General features: G+C 43.6%; 1 protein-coding gene and 1 long non-coding RNA gene across 5 annotated transcripts; one reads left to right on the plus strand and one right to left on the minus strand.

Moving 5' to 3' along the window:
* Window positions 1-540: 540 nt before the first annotated feature.
* On the minus strand, window positions 541-8881 carry lfng (LFNG O-fucosylpeptide 3-beta-N-acetylglucosaminyltransferase). Of its 2 annotated transcripts, none has more exons than XM_061701152.1 (8): window positions 8385-8881; window positions 2848-2896; window positions 2626-2728; window positions 2402-2555; window positions 2229-2314; window positions 1842-2007; window positions 1295-1380; window positions 541-661 (listed from the first exon to the last, which is right to left on the minus strand). In XM_061701152.1, the coding sequence occupies exons 1-8, from the start codon at window positions 8790-8792 to the stop codon at window positions 595-597; spliced, it is 1119 nt and encodes a 372-aa protein (XP_061557136.1). In that variant the 5' UTR covers window positions 8793-8881; the 3' UTR covers window positions 541-594. The 2 variants fall into 2 exon arrangements, with proteins under 2 accessions (XP_061557136.1, XP_061557135.1); XM_061701151.1 differs by having other exon boundaries at window positions 2836-2896.
* LOC133415242 (uncharacterized) lies at window positions 1221-21792 on the plus strand. 3 transcript variants are annotated; one of them, XR_009770102.1, is made up of 7 exons: window positions 1221-1315; window positions 1835-2028; window positions 9705-9936; window positions 12324-12440; window positions 14485-14604; window positions 19936-20110; window positions 20186-21792. It is a non-coding gene; the product is annotated as an uncharacterized LOC133415242 (long non-coding RNA). The 3 variants fall into 3 exon arrangements; XR_009770103.1 differs by having other exon boundaries at window positions 19941-20110; XR_009770104.1 differs by having other exon boundaries at window positions 1878-2028.
* Window positions 21793-21833: the final 41 nt, after the last annotated feature.

A 21833-nucleotide genomic window follows, 5' to 3' on the forward strand; every position in this document is an offset into this window, starting at 1 on the left:
TCGTGTTTTGCTTTTGTGGTTCCTGAAATGTTAGTGTTTCACAATTTGTTAACTTGTTTTGCACTTCCAGGCCACCGTAGGGTCAGTCATAACTCTGTTCACGTAAAAGCACAACAAAATCTTCACATGGGAGCGTTTGTCCGGAGTCATCCAAATGCTCAGTTGACTTTCCATTTTTTAAAAAGCTAACATATGGGGAAAAAAAAAAAAGGAAAAAAAAGATGGCGTAAAGCTGGCAAGAAAGTGGCATGAAAATATGAAACACATTCTATAAGAATTGCAAGATACATTTACAAGCAATATTTACAAAAAGCTTAAGTTGATTGCCTGCAAAGCTTTAATAACAAAAAAAAATAAAAATAAAAAATAGCCGCCGATAGTCGCACTAGTCCCGTAAGCGGCGGGCCGCACAGCAGCCCACTTACACAAAAACGGCCACGTAGCGCTCGCTGGAAGAACCCAGCGGCGACGCGGTCTTGACACTGACCAAAAAAAAAAAAAAAAAAAAAAAAAAAAAAAAAACACACTGGTCCTCGCCCGCCTTTCAGATACCGAGGCGAGACGGAGGACGAGGATGAGAGAGGAGCGGTCGCCCTAGAAGGCAACCTGGGGTGGACACCACAGGGTGTCGGGGTACAGGAGGCAGTGCACTGACTTGAACCTGCCGGAGGGAGGGACGAGAAAACGGGGTTCGATGTCAAACAAGGACTTCAAAATGATGTTATCACATATACCGTAGGTATGCCTGCAAGAGCTGTCGCCCTTACAAATAGAATACATTTTGATTAACGCTGTTGGAAATTTGATTGGTTTATTAGTGGGGTAGTTAGGAGGGGTTGACCATCCCGTATTGATGAGTATCTGGATAATGATGCTGATACAGAAATTTATATTCAAACATGCTTTCGTTTGGACGGCCATGTCATGTAATGTGCCATTATAATTTTGAATTTAAAAGGTTTAATGAGTGCCACAGTAAAGGCTTAGTGCCTGGGAAAAACCTACCCGGGTCTGCTACCTTTTGTAGTGAGGTGTGTGTGTGTGTGTGTGTGTATAATAAATATTAGGTTACCAAATACAGTTTTTTGCCCTAAAGGCCTACAATGGTACAGTCAGATCCATTATATACCCTGATTTGACATCACAAAGCTTCCTCCCTGCCCTAGAAGTTTTTTTTTTTTTTTTTTTTTTTTAAAAAGATACAATCCCGTTGTCTTTGTAAAAGCAGAACGGTCGCTGTCGGATGTCGCATTCAAGATCAGGTGCAGGTGTACGTAATGTTTTGGTCTCTTACCTGGATGGATCCTCCTCTACGGTGAAAGCTCCTTTCAAGTTGATGATATTGCTCTTGTTTTCAAACATCCCGTAGCTGAGAGTGATCTGAGGAAAAGAATGGAGGGCGACCGTTTGAATATAATGGATTATAACTAGGTGTGCACCAACACCACACTTTTTTTTTTTTAGACCGAGTATGAGTACAGTACTTAGATTTGAGTATTCACCGATAAGTACCCATACTGTAATGTCATTACATCTTATCAAAATGTGTTTAATTTTAACCAAGTACCATAAAAAAAAAAAAAAAGAAACGTGTCTTGAAGATGTCATGCATAAATTTTACTCAAATATAACAACGCTGTGTGTTAACTCCAGATTAAAGTGATTAACATGGTTGACATGGCTCCTACACAGATGTGTTAGGCCGGTGAAGTGGGATCGCTGCGTAGTGTCGGTGTATTTTTTAAGAGTACTGAACAGATGTACGGTGTTGCCACCGGTTGGTATCCCCAAATACACTGTAACTTAAAACACATTTTTTTACTGTTTGGTCTAGTCCTCACCTGTTTGTGGATCTCAGATCTGGACACTTGCTGCAGGTTCTCCAGGTGCGAGTGGAACAGGTTGCTGCGGATGAGAGAGACGCCCAGCACAGACTCGATGATGTAGCCCACGGTGCAGTCGTCAGGCAGGCGGATCTTCTCCGCCGTGTTCATGAAATGGCCGCCGCTGGAGTGACACCACACGAAGGTAAGAATGCTTTTTTTTTAAAAAAAGCAACAACAAAAAAAATAAAGCTAAAAGGCGCTTTTGCTGGCGACGTAGAAGTGCAACGAGGATTAAATAAAATCCACCGAGATTCGAACTCTAAACCTCAGAACTGTGAGGCAGACAGGCTAACCACTAGTTCACCATGCTGCCGTTGTAAATATAGACAGTATTCATCTTACCTGGCCCACGGGCTCATCTTGAGTGCCAGACCACGACTCACACAGAAGCCTGCCCCTCCAGTGGCAAACCAGAAGTTGACTGGTTTCTGTAAAGAGAAGACAGAGAAATGTCTTGTTAGTCCATAGCGTGGGATAAAAACTCGACAATCTTAAAAAAGGAGTCGTCGACGCACCATCTTATTGTCGCCCAGCCTCTCGGTGGCCTCTATGGGCCGGTCCAGGCTGGGTTTCCCGATGTACACGTCCTGGGTGTGCTGGTACTGCGAGAGCTGCTTGAGCAGAGCGCGAACGTTCACGAAGTTGTCGTCGTCCACGTGACAGAACCACCTGAGTGTCAAATGCATCGTGAGACCCCTGACTGAGCATGTGCGTGCGTCTCTCTGTGTCAGACACTCACTTCTTGCCCAACTCGATGAACTTGTCGTACTCCACGGCCATCTTGCATGACAGGGCCTGTCGGCTGTGAGCGGCCGAACAGTTCGTGTTGATGGCGTGACTCCCTGCGGCCACACATGTACAAAAGAGTTATGTCACGAGGCCATCTTTTTCCCCCCCTTGTGTACCACAATGCGTATCTTTGTGGGGAGGTAAGAAAAAAAATACTCACAGTATAACTCACCGATTTTCCTTTTGAGCTCTTCGTCCTCGCCGTCTGTGAAGATGTACGTCTGCGGACAAACAAAGGGAATTTTGTTAGCGTTAGTCAATGATTCGACAAATTCAAAGGCCACAACATTAGGTACATTTGCACAGTATAATGTGACCAATTTAAAAAATTGCCATTTTAAAGAAACTATGCTCTGTTTTGATTGACGCTAATTTAACAATGTTTGTTATTGTGGTTGTAGTTCTCACCTCCGCTTACTAAAAGATACATTTAGTTAACTAGCCAGTTAAATGTAGCCCCAGCTAGTTAAGATAGTCAAGTTAACCATGGTGAATTTCCCCTGAAGGGATTATAATTTGTATAATTAATAAAATAAAAATTAACCTCAGATATCAAGCAACAGCTAGCTGGATAGAGAACTTTTTTTTTTTTTTTTAAAGAAAATAAATTGAGTTAACTAGCTAGAATAACAAGATATATAGGTAGTTAGCTCCATTTATTTCTGCTACCACTAGCAACAGCTAGTGGGATAGATGGACACCTGTTGTTGTTGTTGTTGTTTTAAAGAAAATATATGACGTTAACTAGCCAGGCTAACACGTTACAAAGCTAGACCTCAGCGAGCATTATCAAAAGCTAGCATGATTGTTTACATAATGTTTTGAACAAGAAACTTTATGAAGTCACTTACCTAGTAAAAAGTTTTATTTCGCTAACAAGATTCATAGCTAGATTGCGAAATGTAGGTCACCTTCCTGTAATTACATCAAATAAATTAACTATTGTCTATTAACTAGATAGCATTAGCATTTGCTCATAGGTAGATCAATATCCATGTGGGTCTTTTGTAATCTTTTATATCGTTGTAAACGTGATGCAGCTCTAGAGGTACGCGTGTACCTAATGTTAGGTGAAGTCCGGTACTCTCCACCCCCCCATGCTAGCTCTTGCTTCGTTTACTTTATGAAAAGCACAGCGATTAGCATCATTCAGCGGTGCTTTTATGCCAGAGGAAAACACATTGCGGCGTTAAACAGCCTCCTGCTCCCATAAAGGCTTTTTGTGCAACTTTTCACTCTCTCTATGGCAACCGCACACCCGCCCCCGAAGCATCCCAGACGACGGAATACTAAAGGGGGGAGGCAGACCATCCGAACCGCCCCCCCCCCCCCCCATCCAATCCATCCATCCATATTCACACCCATTCGTGCAGCCCCCAAACACAAGCCAAGTGTTAGCTCATATGTGACTGCGGACGTCAAAGAACTGTTGTATGGCGGCAGGTGCCGGCTAACAGTCGAGCTGTTTACCCTTCAGGTGAGCCGGCACCTGCCGAGCAGCACGCCACCTTTGTCTGGCGCCACGTGCCTGTACACGCCTTTTTCAGGGTGTGCGAGTTGTACATTGTGGCGGAGGGGAGTGGAACGTTTTGCTGGAGAGCCGGGAAAAGTTGGGCTTGCTACGTTTTGTGACATTTGTGCACATTCCCTTCATGTACACAGTTCTTGAAAATTAAATGCAAACATATTGTACTAAAAAGCTAAATACAACTGAACTGTACTTGCGCAATGATTCTATTGTGTACCACAAATGGTACTACTAGTACCACACTGTGACACGAAACCATCATAAAAATACTTGTAAATTCCAATGTTCAACCCTAAAACTAGACTTAGGTGTTCTTATTTGGGGACTTAAATTCAAAATTATATTAAATGATTCAGCTTTTGATTTAAAAGAAATTAACTCAGCATGTCTGCCTCCCAATTCTGAGGTTCCGGGTCCAATTCTCAGTGTAGTTTGAATGTTCTCCACATGCTGGGCCTCACCTCTTTCTGCACGCTTCATCCCCGCACAATGACTGACATTTGGCGCTGTTTGTGCGGCAAACTCACTCAGCGCGCCGCCATGAGACTTTATTTGTTCAGTCACACAGGGCAGACTGCAGGATGACGGCGCCGCGAAGGGCGAGCTAATGGCAGGTGGCGGGGCCGGGAAGCAGGGGGGGTTGGGATCCGAGTGTTGATTAGTAAATCAAAAACTATGCGTCCATTCACTCCCTGACTACGTCACCCCCTCCTCTGCTGTGAAGAGAACAATGCCGTGAGTTTTCATGCTGGGTAAAATTCTCTGCTGGGTAAATCCTCAACATGTTTGCCAGCATTTGCATACAGCTGCAGGAGTTAACCCCGCACAGCAGCCCCCCTGGCCCACCGTCTTTGTTTCCAAACTGACACGGAGACGCGCAGTTACTTTCACTACATGCAAATCAAGTGTGTGTGCAGCAGAGATAAGAGAGGGGAGGGAGGAGGGGGGTGTATTTGAAACCACAGGAAGGCTCGGCATGGCCCCTGTCTGAGCTGGACGCGCGTGGTGCCTGCATGGCTGCCTCCAGCGCCACAGGAAGGAAATGCACCAGCGGGCACCCTTCCCTCTATTCACCACCACCCTCTCCCATGTAGCCCTGACCCGATTGTAAAACCTTACACAAGTGTTCTTTGAAAGAAAAAAAACAAAACAATAATCACACTCTCCCTTTTATTGAAGTCCACCCATTTCCACTTTAAGCACCCATTGTTAGATCGCTGCCTTATTATTATTGTACATTGTTATAATGTTCTCTTATCAGACTGGGTACCATATTTAGCAACCACATTTGGGTTATGATAAATCATTTTTTTTAAAATGACAATGTTCAATATTTTGTCGTAAATAGTGTTTAAAAATCACAAAAATTTATATTGTACTATATAATGAAATTGAAACAAATGATAAAAAATGTGCACTATGTACTTCAGGTTGGAAACATTTAAAAATATTAATATTTTTCAACAAAACATTTTACAATGAAAAATATATTTTTGAAGATTTCAAAATTAAAAAAGGAAGCCAAATTTCACATTTTGAAATAGAAAAAAAAAAAACAATTAAAAAATATAAATACTTTAACGATTTTAAAATAAATATTTTTTGAGATTTTAAATTTTTGAAAAGAAAAGCCTGATAAAGTTTGTTTTAAAATAAGAAAAACGCTAATACTTTTCAATGAAACAAACCTTTCAAATATTTTAAAATAAAAATTATATTTAAAATGAAGAGTTTAAAAGAAAAACAGGGTGACAGAAAAGGTTTGAGGCCCCAAATTGAATTGCCGCATTATGGGATGAATTATAATATTGATGAACACATTTGGGCCAATAAAAGCTAATGAGGGCTTGTTGCGCATGATTCTAACCAGATGCACTTTGCCCTGTCTCAAAGATTAGAAGAACAGGTGCTATTGTGTCAGATGGAAAATAAGCTACACGCAAGTAAAAGGTGAAGACGTCCCACTCGGAGTAAAAACAGAAATAAATACCCGCATTAGAGAGGCACAGATGCCATCGCGACGCCACAGATGTTCATCAGCTGAGCGTGAGAATGAGCGGCGGCCATATGTACGCGGTGGGAACCGGGAGCATCATATGGCCGCCATTAGGGGGGGACATCCTTTGTTCTGTGTCTCCTGACCACCTGGCGCCCTCCCCGCTGGAAACTCCCTCTCGCATTGTGGCCTCGCTCCGTCCCTTATTGTCGCCGCAGCCATTCGCCAGCTGTCTTCCAGGACATGTTTGACTCTTGTCACTAGAGAAGATTCTGCTCTTGCAGTCATTACCAGCAATTAGGCCACTTACCCAAAATACTGTATGCACAAATGCTGCCGATGCCTCATTTGAGCATCTAAACTAAAGGCCAGACCTAAATCCAAATGGAAATCTGTGGGATTATCCAAAGGGGGGCAGTAAGTGCTTACACTAGAGAGAATGAGCAAATCCAGTGCAACGTCCCAAAAGGTATTACCAAGGAGCCAGAAACGAAAACAATATAGGGAAGCATCTGGCTTCTCAGTACAATATGACCAATACAACTAAATAGCCACTAAATATGGTAATTCATTTAACTAGCAGATGCTAACGTACATAGCATGGCTAGTGACTTGCATGAAAATAACACCGCACCTATCAAATATTTTTAGAATTGACTATTCTACTTACTATCCTATCAATTAGTCCTATAATCATATTTTATAAAAATGATATTGCTTTATTAAACCACAAAATGTGCATGTGAAGTGCAGGTATGATTGTTGTCCACTTGGGGTCGCAATATCGTACTACGATATCTGTGACTTTTGAGTGCGTGTGGCTTCAAAAAGGTGTGACCTGGGAGTCAGCGAATTAAAGTGTACAGTTGACTGTTGTGAGCTCAGGTTAGAAGCTGTCTGGTAACCAGCTAACAGTTAGCCAGTCTGCATACTGTCGAGTGCCCGGGCATCAGTTGTAGCAGCTCGTGTATTTTATTTTATTTTTTTCCCCAAATTCGAATTTTGGCGGCTCAGTCGGGCATATTATAAGACCAATGTGACGCGCCTCTGTCTGCAGGATGAAATCACTTTAACCGGCCACATTTTCACACACTCGCCGACAAGATGCAGCCCCTTTTGTCCCACGGGCATCCACTTGAAGACGAAGCCCCCCGTCCCTCCGTTGAAGCTTGACCCAGACTCAGGCTCTCTCGCGTTCCCATGGAAAGGGAGAGGGTAGCCGAGGTTCTGGGAAAGCTTTTCTTCAGTGCACCCCCCCCCCCCCCCACCCACTCCGTCCCCAAAAAAGACCGGCTTTGTTCCTGTAAGGACTGCGAAAGTGGGGGGACCGGGCGCTCAGAGAGTCTGCGCTTGCCGCGGAGGCATCCATTGCCCCCGGCGGGTGTATTCACAAGGGGACGCTCCGAAAAGAGAGGATGCACAATAGGGTGGCGGTGGGGGGGCTGCATTGAGGGAGTCCCCTTACTTGAAAGTTCTTCGGTCGTTCTCAGGCACATCACTTAGAGGAGGATAAAAAGTGACAATGCAGGGGTGGGAGGCTTGAGAGCCTATTTCATTGTCACCTCTGGGGGGGGGATTAAAAAAAAATGTAAGCAGCCACCTTTCATGGTGTAGCTCAATACTTGCCAACACTGTGCCAGTGTAATTTCACTGTATGCATCATGCTGCTGCCTTTCATGCAGACAGCTTCGCTTCCTGACCAGCGCCCAGCTACGATATGCCAAACTCAGATTAAAAAAAAGAAAAAGAAAGGAGTGGGTTGCATCTGGAAGGGCATTCGATGTAACAACCGTGCCAAACAAATAATGCAAGTGACTCACTGTGGCAACCCTGATGGGACAAGCCGAACGTTTCAGCAACAACAAATGATGTATTGTTGTTTGTCAGTCTATGCAAGTGACAGGCAGAACAATGTAATGCTCCTCAACTAGGTGGCAGAAGGTACAAATCACCTGTATAGCCAATTGTTACCATTCATACAGCAGGAGAATAGATTTGTGTTCAACGGGCCCAAAGGTGAGACGAGATCAATTTACTTTTTGTTTGTTTGTTTGTTTTTTGTGCGTGAGCTGTACAGTTTGTCTCTTTCTTAATTATATAAAGGTTTGTGAACATTCCCAAATTTGCAGAAAATCATTCCCAAAACATAGAAATGAGATACATTATCATAAAAGTTCATGTTTACCTGTTGCATGCTCCTGGAGATCCAAGTGTCCAAGAGCAGATTGAGTCTGGGCTGGTGGAACTTCTTGGTGGTCTTCACCGCGATGAACAGGTCATCGGGCCCGATGTCCTCGGCCGGGAGCGTCGCGAGGTCGCCGGCGGAGCCAGAGGAGCGTGCGGCGGGCTTTTCCGCCTCCCTGCGCCCGCGGCTCAGCTTGCCGAAGTATGCCGAGAATCCCTTGTGACCGGCGCCCTCCACCGCCGCCGCCTCATCCTCATCCCCGGGGAGCGAGCGAGTCTCCTCCCGGCCGGTGTTCTCCGCGGCCACACGAGCTCCGTGATGCCGCACGGCGACCACCAACATGAGCAGGCAGAGAGCCGCCGCGGTGCCCGCGGAGACGGCCGTCTTCTTCGCGTTGTTCTTCAACATGACTGAACTAAAAAAATACGAGGAAAGCAGCGAATTTCCAACGCAAAGTCCATACGGGAACTTCTTAAGTGCGCAGAGATCCCACGCGGTGCATTGCAAACGAGCGACTGGCTGCGAGGTCACGACAGCGAATTTATAGGATATCAATTATGGCCACGCCCCGTGGGAGGTCCTTGAAGGTAGCGTGGGTGTCCGCCGTCGATGTCCACAGGTCCTTGAAGGCAGCACGTTCACGCTCAAGTGGAAGCGTTAATTATAGCACGATCTCAAACTATTTGGGCCCAGGAACCCTGGTGGCAAAAGTTCTCACACTCTGTACTTAAGTAGAGGAGTCAAGATGTTTGTTTGTCAAAAACACAACAGTAGCACTGACAAATGGCATTTTTTGCTCGTCTCCCTCCACTTATACAAAAGTAAAAGATATATTTTTTGAAAAATTATACCATTGCTGTACATAAGTTAAAGCCAAAAAGTACAGAATCTAAAATGCACTTTAGCACAAAAGTAAAAATGAAAAAAAAAAACAACAGCTAGCAAGCATTCACTCAACAGAAAATGCTGACCATCGAAAATATACATCTTGTATGTGTGTGTGTGTGTGTATTTGTTTTTTTTTTCAGATTACACAAATTACATTTTTGGGAATTTTATAAATTGTCATCTTCAATGGGTCCAACATGCATGTTTTTGGAAAGGGCAGAAGCTGTCGTACCTGGGGGGGGAAAACCCTCATCCGCACTGAGAGAACATGCAAACGCTGCACAGGAAGACCATAACCGTGAGATTCAAAACCAGTACCTCAGAACTGCGAGGCTTACATGCTAACCACTCGTCCACCATCCCTGACAGTTTTACTGTGTAATCTAAATCCCAAATCAGGCTTGTTGTTTTTGTGTTTTCCGTTCCATTTAGGCTCATTTGACCGAGAGCTGCGTCCGGGCTGTAGAAATGGCCTCTATTGTTCTTCGCTGACCACGGGAGGAACCGGGAGCAGTCGGCCATTCCTGCACACTTGTTATCATTCAAATGGTGGCTTTCACCAGCGAGCGCCGTCCGGTGCCGGGATGCTAACCAAAGGCCCGTTTGGAGCGACGGGCAGCCGCTCGGCGCCTCGGCAACGTCACAGCGACGCTACGTGATGAAGGTCACTTTTGGAATTACATCTTTTCCGTTGCAGGTGTTGGATGGCGGGACGTGCGGGACATAACTTAGAAATGGTCTTTGTGCTCCTGACAAGCTCTTTTGTCCTCGTTTGTGCATGCGAAGGCGTCCAAAAGGGACCACAAGAAAATAAGCGGAGGGGGTCGTCTGTGTGGCCTTCATTTTCCTCGCGTCCAAAGGCCTCTTTGTGTGTGTGTCCCACCTCGCGGGCTCGTTTGGACTTTTTTTGCACCCGGTCGCTCGTTAAAGCAAACCGTCGTCTCGGCTTCCTCCGTCGTGATGTTAAAAACAAAACCGCAACTTCTCTCACAAGAAACCGTCACTGGGGGGTTGGGGTGGGGGGTGGGGGGGTCGGGGGGGTATCGGAGGGGCTCCGTCGGATGTTTAAATTGAAGCCCTGCTATTTCTAGTTCTTGTTTTCACAGAGCTGATTGCATCTGATGTACATTGACAAGGCAAATAATCACTGCAGCCTCTCTACTCTGTGATCATCTCAACGCTTTTGGAATGGCGATATTGTTTCTTACACCCTTTAATACACGTGCAAGCTTTTGAAAGCTTTTTGAAGTATCCAAATAAAGCCCTGTTTTCGCATATTTTATAATACAGCGGTGCCTTTAGAGTTTCATTTGTACTGTGACCACGCTCCGTAACTCAAAACACTTGTATCTCAAATCATCTTTTACCATGGGATGAAAAGCTCCCATTCATCTTAATGATTATTCTTCTGAGTCGTGTGCACACAACCAGCAAATATCTGTATTCACGTAAGTGTTTGAAGTCGGTGATTTTGGGCGAAAGCTGGGGTACACCCTGGACTATATAGACGATTTAGAGCAAGGGCGTCGGACTAATTCTCGTCACGGGACACATGGTTATATTATCGCTTCCTTCAGAGGTCTGATCATATCAATGTACAGTCACAAATCACAATCAAAAGCGTGAATTTTAAAAGAGCTCTCTGGCCAGAATGAAGAAAGAAAGAGATATTTTTAGCAAGAAACATTTGCTTCAGCCGGCCACATAAAATGATGTGGCGGTCTGCATCAGGCCCCTGAACGGAGACTTGAACCCAGAACTTCAGAACTGTACGGCACACATGTTAACCAATAACCACTATCCCATGCGTGGTGTTCCTGTCTTTGGAATGAGTTGTTTTCCTATTCATACTCTTTGTGGTCAGGTGAGCATGTATTAAGGGGGACTCCCTTGGGTGTCAGGATTAGGAGCCTCTGGGATTTGTGGGGTATCAATTATTCACCTATACTGTCAGGAGGTGCATGATGGGAATTTTGCCTCTGATGTCGGGCCCCCCCCACCCCCCCCCACCCCCTCCACTTGACGACTGTGTCACAATATTCCCCTATGATGCCACTGTATATCCCACAGAGCTCAATGACAGATGGCGCCACCATTTCAAGGTCATCCATCTGCGATATATAGCGCATCTGTTGCTATTTAGCGCCATGACCAACTCGCAAGGATGAATTGCACGCTGCTTCAATTTCACAGTCTACCAGATTTCCACTGGCTATTTTTTTTGTTTTTGTTTATTTATTTTTTATTTTTTTTTAAATGACTCCGGCAGATCTGAGTTCATGTTTTGGGAAAGGTCCGTGTTGTTTAGCGAGCGCGTGCACGGCGGGGGGCCAATGGTGATATACGGCAACATGAGAGGCCAGACAAAAAGAGGGAGCCGCGGCAATGAAAAGCAGATGTGCCTGCAGGGCCACTTCAATTACTTTATTACCACACGAAAACAGTGAGGAGCAATCATGTAAACGCCGCTTAATGGCAGAGGGCACACTGCTTAATCTGTTCAACATGCAGGCCTTATTGTGTACTGTAAACTAAACTTTCCTTTGAGGTTCTGTCATTTGCCTGCTTCAACGCTCATGTTACGATGGAGGTCAAATTGCAAAGTTACTTGTAGCTTTTCAACGTGAGGTGTGTAGTAAAATATAGTCAACATAATCAATGGAAATGCTTCATTAAAGAAGATCGACCAAACGTAGGGCGGGCTTTGGGAAGGAAGAGGTTAATACAACTTTGGGAAAGGAGAGTGCTGGTGGTGGTATGCATGGTGAGCAGACAGCGAAGATCGTTGGGGTCTTGCCAGTGAGTGTTTTAGAGACAAACATGAACCAGTGAATTTGTCTGCGTGAATGAAAATGTTTTTTTTATCAAAATATTTTGAGAATGTAATTTTGATTCTACGCCATGTGGTTCAATATCGTAACTAAAATTTGAATAAACATATCAACATATTGTTAAATGAATACCTCTCTGACAGTGTATGTACTGTATCTCATGGTGTGCAGGGGTAATGACAATTTTCCCACCGAGCATTCCCTCCTTCTTCCCATACAGTCCAACCTGGTCCGTTCAGGGAATCCCCCGTACTTGCGTCACCAAGATGAATTCCCGCCGCTGGCTTTGGATCAGCTCCCTACGAAGCTCCGGCAGAGAAGCAGTTTAGCCCATGTGGTAAGCCCAGCTGGGCTGATCCTCTCATATTAAATGGATTAGCCAAAGCCATTGTTCGAACAGCACACAGAATATGGATTTAGAATGTTATGTATGTTTTTTGTTTTTGTTTTTTTTTAAGTGTAACTGCAAAAGCTGATGATGAATGCTTTAATTGTCCCCGGTGTAATTGTACGTTAGTAGCCGTGGGAAAGCGTAGCAGTGACACGGCTTACGAGCTTTCCTGATTTCTCGTGGGAGACGTCAACGACAGGATTTAGCCACGCTACACGGACAAAAGTAACAGGACACCTACAGGAAGTGAAAATAGACAAAATATGCAGTTATAGTCCTCCAGCTTCCACTCTTCTGGGAAGACTTTGTTGCATCGATTCAAGTTCATCCCAAAATATGTTTGATGGACTTGTTGCTCTACACCAAACCCATCCAAACATTCCTTTCAGGGAACACTTTAAAAACCGTACCGTACTTCTTGTCTTGATGAAACCAGCCCGTTTTTCGAGACCAGCCTTGTCTAATGCAAGTTTTGACCAACTTTCTGCCACCAAATTGTCACTCTGCTGGGCGTTTTTCCAAGGTCACACCCTCGCCGCGCCGGAATTCCCAATTTGGCCCAAATTGGCAAACACGCGCAGCACGAAAATGAGAATCTGCAGGCATCTCCACCTTGCCGCAGATGAGCTGTCTATAAAAATAAAGCCTTGAGTCTGTGTGTTATAGTAAGACACAACAGAGTGCTGGCATTTGGTCACATGACCAAGCAGAGCTCTACAGTTAATTCCTGAACATCGAGCGTCGCCCTCCCACGATGGAGGCCACACTCACTCGTGGACTCTTTTCCCACAACCTCCAGGCACCTCGGAGGAAGTCGCCCAAGCGTGACGGCGCTCTTTGATTGAAAGGCTGAATGTCTGAGGTTGTCCCGGAGAGTGCGGCATTAGCAAAAGCACATGCTCTCCTTTCAGGCCAGAACAATGGCGGCCATTGTGAGCGGCCCCGCGAGTGTCTGTTTGGATTTAAACGGGGGATCTCGGCGGCGGCGTGTAGACACTAACCAGGGTGGGGCGTGCGTGAGCTCGAGGATAGCGGCGTGCACACGGCCGGGACATTTTACGAGATAAGAGGAGGGTCAGGACAGGACAGTATGTTGCTTGGATAACAAAAAGGGGGAAATATATCATGAGGTGCATCTCAGGTTTAATTGATGTAACAGCTTCTATTTGCTTCCGTGCAGATGTCATAATCAGCGCTTAAATGGATGATAACCGCGGATCCTCGGATTTATGCACATAATAGCATTATAGTCCATATAGATATCGTGGAATCCCACATTTTCCACATTCCCAGTGTGATACTATTAGACGGCATGCCTGCTTTGCCTTTTGTACGTCATTCTATCTGTCGGTCGAATAGCCCCCAACCTAACCCTCTAAACCTAACCATAAGTTATAAGTGTGTTTTAATGAATTTAAATGTTCTTAAAGTGTGTGTGAGGGGTAAAACAATTTTTTTTAAAGTTTATGGTCACTAAATAGATATTTTTATATATATTATATTCTCCACAGTAAAAGGGTAGAATGCATTGAAAAAATGTGACTATTCATGTATCACCGAGTCAAATATGTAATAAAATGGCGAATAAGAAAGTAGTACTATATGGTATTTTTACGGATTGTGAAGCAGCGACAAACCTTTTTTTTTTTTGCGTTTTTTCAGAATCAAATAATCTATAAACTATTTATTTGTAAGGGTAATGTTGCAAGATGAGCTCGAAATCGCGAACTTTCTTGGGATGATAGTTTGGTAATATAGTTAGGGGTGCCTATTATTTGCAAGTTTCTTGCTGTTTGTGTCAGGGCTTGGTCCTTAATCTCAGCAAATAACGAGGGTTCACTGTGGATGTGCAGTGCGGAGGGTGAGGTGACATGTTGCCTCGAGGCCGCTCTATAAGCAGCAGTGAGACATCTTTAAATAGGGCATTGTTTTGTCTTTTGTCTTTCCATCCCGGTGTTGTCCTCCGTTCCTCCTGCTGTTGCGCCCCGAGTGCCGCGGTAAACATCCTCCCACCCATCCACGCCCACTGACCCACCACTCCAGCGGATGAAACTGGCCTGCCTGCTCCGAATCCCAAATGACAAACGACTCTCAAATGATCTTTATACGGGTGGGTAAACGTTTGTGCTCAAAGGCCGTGTTTGATTTTAAAAACAGACAGAAGAGCCAGGTCATTTACAGTTTTGAAGATGTAAATGTTTGTTAAAATATGTCAAATACTTTATTTTAAAAATGAAATACTTTCTTCTCATGTTTTTATTTTATTATTTATGATTAATTATAATTAATAACCAATTGTTTAATAAAATACATAAAAAGGATCAAATGTATATTTAAAATGTTTATTTGTATTATTACAAATAAATATACTAACCAAATATTTAATGAGATAAATGAACAAAAAGAATACATGAATTTGGATTAACCAATACGGTGTAAAAATGGGTAAATTCTTGCTAATGTAAATGCTTGGTGGGCCAGATTTTAGAACAGAGCGCGCTCTATGTGGCCTGCGGGTCTCTCTTTGCCCACCTTCTATATCTGCTAAGAAAACTATATAAAAAAAATAAACAATTCTGTATTTAGAATTTTTAGAAATCTAATTATTATGTCCAAATTGGAGAGTAGTACAGGCATTGGTGTCAAGGAAGTATGGTGACATGATACATCTTGAGTGAGAGACAAGCTTTGTATGTCGTGGGGGAGCTAAGTTTAGCCCGGGTTGTTAAGTGGATGTTACGGAGAGTCTTTGCCACATGTGCATGTACACTCGCACTTGTTGCATCCGTCAGCAATTTATTTTTAAGGGTAATGTAAAATGAGTTTGAAATGATATCAAAGTGTTTTGGGATCGATATAATAAGTATCACACAAAAAAGCCGAAGGAACACAGCGAGGAACATACTACAGATAATTCTGTCCTTGTGCATCACGAGACATCGTAAAGAATCAGCACCCTCACAGGTGGGAAACGTGCTGAAGCCGATTAGGCTGCGACTGAGGTTGTTTAAACCTTTCAAACGGATGTTTAGGGTTTATGAAGAAAGAGGTGTGCTGGACTGATGGCTTCCCCCATTCTTCCCATTATCGCCCTCGCCCTTCCCCATTGGAATGAAGAGCTATCTATCAGGGGGGCCCCCCTTAGTGCTCTTTTCTGGGCTCAATGAAAGCATCTCTGTGAGCAGACGTGCCTCACACGGAGACAACAGATGTGTTAAACGCGCCCCCCAATCCCAACCTGACCGCCACACCACAAGCAGCGAGACAAGCAACAGAAAGAGCTGAAGTTGCGTGAAGCTAATGGTAAGAAAGCTTGATGTTACTAAACATAAAGCAGATGCTAATGCTAGCTGAGGCAAATTCTTGCTTGTTTGCGAAACAAATAAATGGCACTGACGAGTTAACTACATACATATATAATATCTATCTATATACTGGCTAGCTAATAGCCTATGCTAGGTCACCATCTGGCTAGTCTAAAACAACTTCCTAACTCACTCACTCGTTAACTATATAAATGTTTCTTTCAAAAATCATTACTCTCTATAACGTAACACTAGCAGATATGTTTAGCTATCAAGCTATCTATTTTGTTTCTAAATATCATCCCTCTGTATTGCTAATGCTAATGCTAGTTGAGGTAGATTCAGCTTGCTGTGTAGCTTCCTAGAGTACCAAATGGCTCGAACTAGTTAACAACAACCAGTATATTTACTTTTCAAGAATATCATCTATTACCTATATATCATCCATCATTATTAGCTACCTACTTACGTAGCTAGCCGATGGCAATGCTGGCTGACGTGAATTCCGCTGGCTATTTATCTACCTAGTGAAACAAGTATTTTGAACTACTAAAAAACATCTATTTTCTTTTTAAAGTGATCCGTATTTTCTTTTACCAACGATCTAGTGTCACTCTCTACCAATCTATCGATCTAGCTACCTAGATAAAGATAGCGAAAGAATAAAAGGTGGCTACCCCGACTTGTGTCGAGAATAGCCATCAGATATCCCCCTCATCTATCCCACATGATTTAATTTGGTGCCCCCCCGACCTCACTCCTCTCACTCCTTTTTTTCTTTTTCTTTTTTTTTTTTATGGACTATTGATATTGAGACAACTTTATAGCTGGGAAATAAGAGCATTTTCTATGTACTTTGCTATATATTATTTGTTTCACAATGAAGGATAGAGGTGAAATGCAACTTCTGCTCCCCTGAAAGAGGAGCAGCAAAGGTCCTTTGCCTTGATCCCTGGAGCACAAACAATTCATTGGGGCTTGGCGTGAATAGCCCTGAGGCAAAGCCATCTGCCACAAAAAAAGAGAGAGGGAGGCCCAGAAAAAGAGAGAACGTCCCATTGTAGATGAGCTATTTGGGAATGCCATTGCAGATTGATGAAGGCCCGGTTGAGTCCTTCAGAATGGACACAGCAGGGGAACTCCCACTCATGCTGATTGCGCATGACCACAAGACAAGCTGGGAAAAGGCTGGTATAAAACCTTGCACTACATTAAGAACAAAATAACAAATAAAGCATCCTGACAGTAAAGGCTTTGTTTGACTTGGGGGTGGGGGGGTGAACATGAGTAAAAATCATATAAAACATACATTTAACAAACAAACATATAAAACATACATTAAAAAAAACAGTTCAGGGTGTACACCGCCTCCTGCCCGATGATAGCTGGGGTAGGCTCCAGCACTCCAGCGACCCATGTGAGGATGAGCGGCTCAGAAAATGGATGGACGGATGGATGGTTTTATAGGATGTCTGTCTTCATGTTTTAAAATTATGTTTTAATATTGTTTTTCCTTTAAATGTGAGTACAGTAAATCTACAGTCAAAAGTGAAAGTGTAGTAAACTACTGTATTTTTATGCCCATAATACACAAAATATATACAGTATAGCCCTATTACTGTCTGTATAAGTTATATAATACTGGCAGTTGTGTCGCTGCAAGAAGCACCTTTCCAGAGCGTGGCATTATAAAAAGAGGTCAAGTCGACTAATTCATCAACATTTTTGTACTACTTTATACTATATTTAGTGAATAAGCCTGTACGATGTTATGAAAGAGTTAATGAAAGTTACAATTACAAGCTAAGTCTTTAACGCTGACCTCTGAATCACTCAGCAGGTGTTTTCTGGATGCCCACAAAGCTCTTCATCTGTCCTTCGGAGGGCTTGAGAGGGGCGAGGGGGTGTCAGACAGGGCAGATGTTGCGTGCAAAAAATCCCGGGGGGGGAAAGTGTGCCGCCACCGTGGGAAGGGGTCAGGGCAAAAGGGAACGTCTCTGACAACACCCAGCGCTGGTTGCCACGGCGACAGGCGGCATCACCAAGCCGCCCGCTGAGCCATGCTAAGAGATTGTTCAGTCACGTGAATCGTCTCCGATGGCCGTGATGACGTTTTCATTGTTTTGGTGAACTTTTATTGTACAGAGCATTTTGACCCCAGAACAAGGATCTTTTGGAGGACCATTGGGGTACCCTGCGGTACTTTTGAGTGGTCCAGGAACATTTTGGGTGCGGTCGACAGCTCATGCACACAGTAACAAAAGTAACAAAATAATTTTTTGGGGTTAAGTTTTTAATCAAAAGAAGCACTGTATTTTAAAATTATATCAAGAGAATGTGAAGACAAACAAATGGTTTTATAAAGTGTAATGTAGCCATGTCACACACACACAAACACGCTGTACTACTTTCCAGTCAAGTGAGTAACGTCGAAGTGGAGCGTTAGCATTCGCTCCATGTTCCTTGCAAGTGTTTTCATTTTGCATTTGCGTTTGACTGTTTGTCCTGTTCAATATAGGACAGAAATTCACTGGTGGCGGCACGGTGGGGACTGATTAGTACATCTGCCTCACAGTTCTGAGGACCGGGGTTCAAATCCCGGCCCTGCCTGTGTGGAGTTTGCATGTTCTCCCCGTGTCTGTGTGGGTTTTCTACGGGTACTCCGCTTTCCTCCCACATCCCAAAAACATGCACGGTAGGTTAATTGAAGACCCTAAATTGTCCGTAGGTACGAATGCTTGTTTGTTTATATGTGCCCTGCGATTGGCTGGCAACCAGTTCAGGGTGTAGCCTGCCTCCTGCCTGCAGATAGCTGGGATAGGCTCCAGCATACCCGTGACCCTAGTGAGGAGAAGCGGTGTAGACAATGGATGGGTGAATTTAATGGATGAATGTAACTGAAGCTCGTTAGTAACTAACATTTTGGCTGGCAACACGAAGCAAAAAATCAACCAAGTGATGGCTCGTAACTTGGAAAAGCTCATATGTCAAGTTACCACTGTGCAGTGCCATAATTAATTGGTGGGATACTTTGTGGTTGTTTATGGCTGTGCAGTGGACAGACAGTGAATATCAGAAGTCTACACACCCCTGTTCAAATGCCAGATTTTTGTGAAATCAAAAAATGAGACCAAGCAAATCATTTCAAAACCTTTTCCACTATTAATGTAGCCTATAACCTATACAACTCAATTCATCATTTTGAGAGAGGAAGTAAAAATAAAAACCTGAGATAATGTGGTTGCACCAATGTGCACACCCTCATATAAGAGGTATGTGGGTGTGTTCAGAATAAATCACATTAAAATGAATATGAAATGGAAGTCAGCCTTCCACCATTTCAAGTGTCCCCTCCAAAGAACTTTCTAATGTTCTAGTAGGCTTTCTTTTTAATCTTTTTTTTTTATTTTGCTTTAGTGTAATTCTTGATCCTTGGGGTATTTTAACAAAAGCATTTCACAGACACGTTATGACACTTGAGAAGTGTTTTAGATTAGGTTAAAATAATTAGCAAAAAATTTTCCCCCTTTAAAGATTTTTTTTTTTTATCATATCACCAAGAATTAGACTGTGTTTTTACTGCATTCATCTACTCAGAAGACAATCACATTATGACATTTATCCAGGATGGCCTGGGGACACTTGTTTACAGAGATTCCAAACACAATCTTCCCAGTCTTCTTTTGTTGTGAAAACTCCATTGTCCATTCCGCTGAGGGTTCTTGGATCAACCACAACGAACCGTTGCGACAATGCTTGCAGGTCAGAGGCTCACCTCTTGGCCTGTGATGGATGCTTTGTATAACATTAGACGGGTCGGAACCCTGCGTCAAGATGTAAGGGCTTTTGTTGGAGTGGCAGAACGTGGAAAACCTCTTGAACTTCAATCGGGTCGTGATTAGATATGCATCTTGAGGACGATCATTTCTCCGCTGAGCTATTGTGGGGGAAGATGAAGGACAAGCACACAGAGCATGAATAAACACATTCCACATGCAGTCGATGGGGAACATTCCTTGTAAACCTTCTGGGAATAACCAAATATTTGGACCGAATAGAAGAAATGCATTCAACAATATAGACTGTTAGAATTGTTATAATTTATAAATGGTAATACACTTCTTGTGTCTCTTTAGTACAGGTGAACCTAATGTTGTGTCCAATGTGTGCAAAAGTCACGTTGGAGAGAAATGACCAAAGAAGCTGCTGAGACTACTGTTGCCTACAAGAAAAAAAATTTAAATGGAGGTACGCTCATGGGCCAATACAAACATGGAAGCCTCATCAGTGCGTGAGCAGAAAACAAAACAGGTAGGCCTACATATCAAAATAACATAAGCAGGAAAAAGGTTCACCATCCTCCCTGACTCCTCTTTGTCTCCGCAGTATTGACGGAAAAGCTCCCGACTTCCCGGGTCACTGTCTCTGACCCGGCCTGGACATCACCAGGAAGCCTCCTTGACAGTCTGTGAGGATGAGAGTCAGGTTGGCGGGTGGCGGGTGGTCTTGATCATGAGAATGCGGGTGATTATTCCCATCCAGTCCCAGGGAGTTCAACTTAGCTGCTCCCTTTCATAGACACGTATTGAATAGATCAGATGCAAGGGCGCTTTCGCTATTGCCTGCCAAAGGTCGCCTCGCCTGCAGTGGAAATAGGATCACTAAACTACACTCCCAGGCCACATTATTAGGTACACCTACACAATCCAATGAGATGACATAAAAAAAAAAAAAAACACCAGCACATTTACGTTATTAGTAACTTTATACATTTTAATATGAACAGTCATATTGTTTTTATGACATAGTGATGCCTTGAGATACTAGTTTAATTTGATCCGTGACCAGGTTCGTCTCAGACTCAAAACACTCAAATCATCATTCCCCATCGAAATGCATAGAAATATTATTAATCCGTTCCAGACACAATTTTTAATCAGGAAAATACCGATCGATAACATTGTACAATTGTACATTGTAATTTCATCTGTGGCGTGTAGCACCACCACTCCCACTCGCCACTTTGGCGGGTTGTATTGCAATCAGGAAAAATGTACATCAGCGTCATCAGCTTGTCGAGGTGCACCTAATAAAGTAACCGCTGATTACAAATTGTTGGTGGGTCTTCATGCCACGCATTGAAATGCACAGTATCGTTAAAGCTATTCTTGCACAAGCTTTGTACCGGTCAGCATCTCCTTAAGGGGACAAAAAAGAAGAGTGCTTGGACTTGATCCAAGGTCAAGCTCTTTTCAGTGTGTTGGCGTCGAGTGGAATAATACGAAGACAAACAGTGACGATGAAGTGAGCCAGGCAACTTTGACCTCCAGCTGCACTGCTTCCTCTCTGGCCTCCCTGGGTGGGACTCGCCGCTGGCTTCGAAAACTCTCACGTATCTGCTGTACCCCCCCACCCTACGCTCCCCTCTCCTCTCCAATCACATCTTCAATTAGAGCCTTAAGAGCCATATTTTTCCCCTAGCTACACGGTCACTGAGAGTACAGATGCTGGAGGCCGGCAGGGTTGTGGCCATTGGGGTCCGGCCACAGGAGATATGAATCTGCTGCCGTCGAGTACGCAAATCAAAAATAAACTGGAGAACAAACTGAATTAGTGCGGATGGCTAATGTGAGACGATTGATCCTCGATAATAACGTTGGTTTGTAAGACAATCCTGGAACTGTGAGAGTGTGTGCGAGTCCAGCCAAAGCTGCCTTTCATTTGCCCTTGCAGCTCAGCCTCCCTGATGGAGTACACTCAAATCTACATTCCAAAAGCGGTGCCTTGAGATACAAGTTTAATTTGTTCTGTGTCCGTCCTCTTAATTAAAAAAACTCTAATCTCAAATCATCTTTCCCCATTGAAATGAATGAAAATGCCATTAATCTGTTTCAGCCCCCGAAAGGAAAAAACAATGTTTTTAATAAGGAAGATAGCACTCTATAATATAGTAGTTTGTACCCTGTTTAAGAAACTGTTTTTTTAAACAGTTTCTTAAACAGGGTACAAAAACTGTGACTGTTGATGCTAACTG

This window comes from Phycodurus eques, chromosome 16, assembly GCF_024500275.1.
Source record: "Phycodurus eques isolate BA_2022a chromosome 16, UOR_Pequ_1.1, whole genome shotgun sequence".
In the NCBI taxonomy this organism is placed as follows: domain Eukaryota; kingdom Metazoa; phylum Chordata; class Actinopteri; order Syngnathiformes; family Syngnathidae; genus Phycodurus; species Phycodurus eques.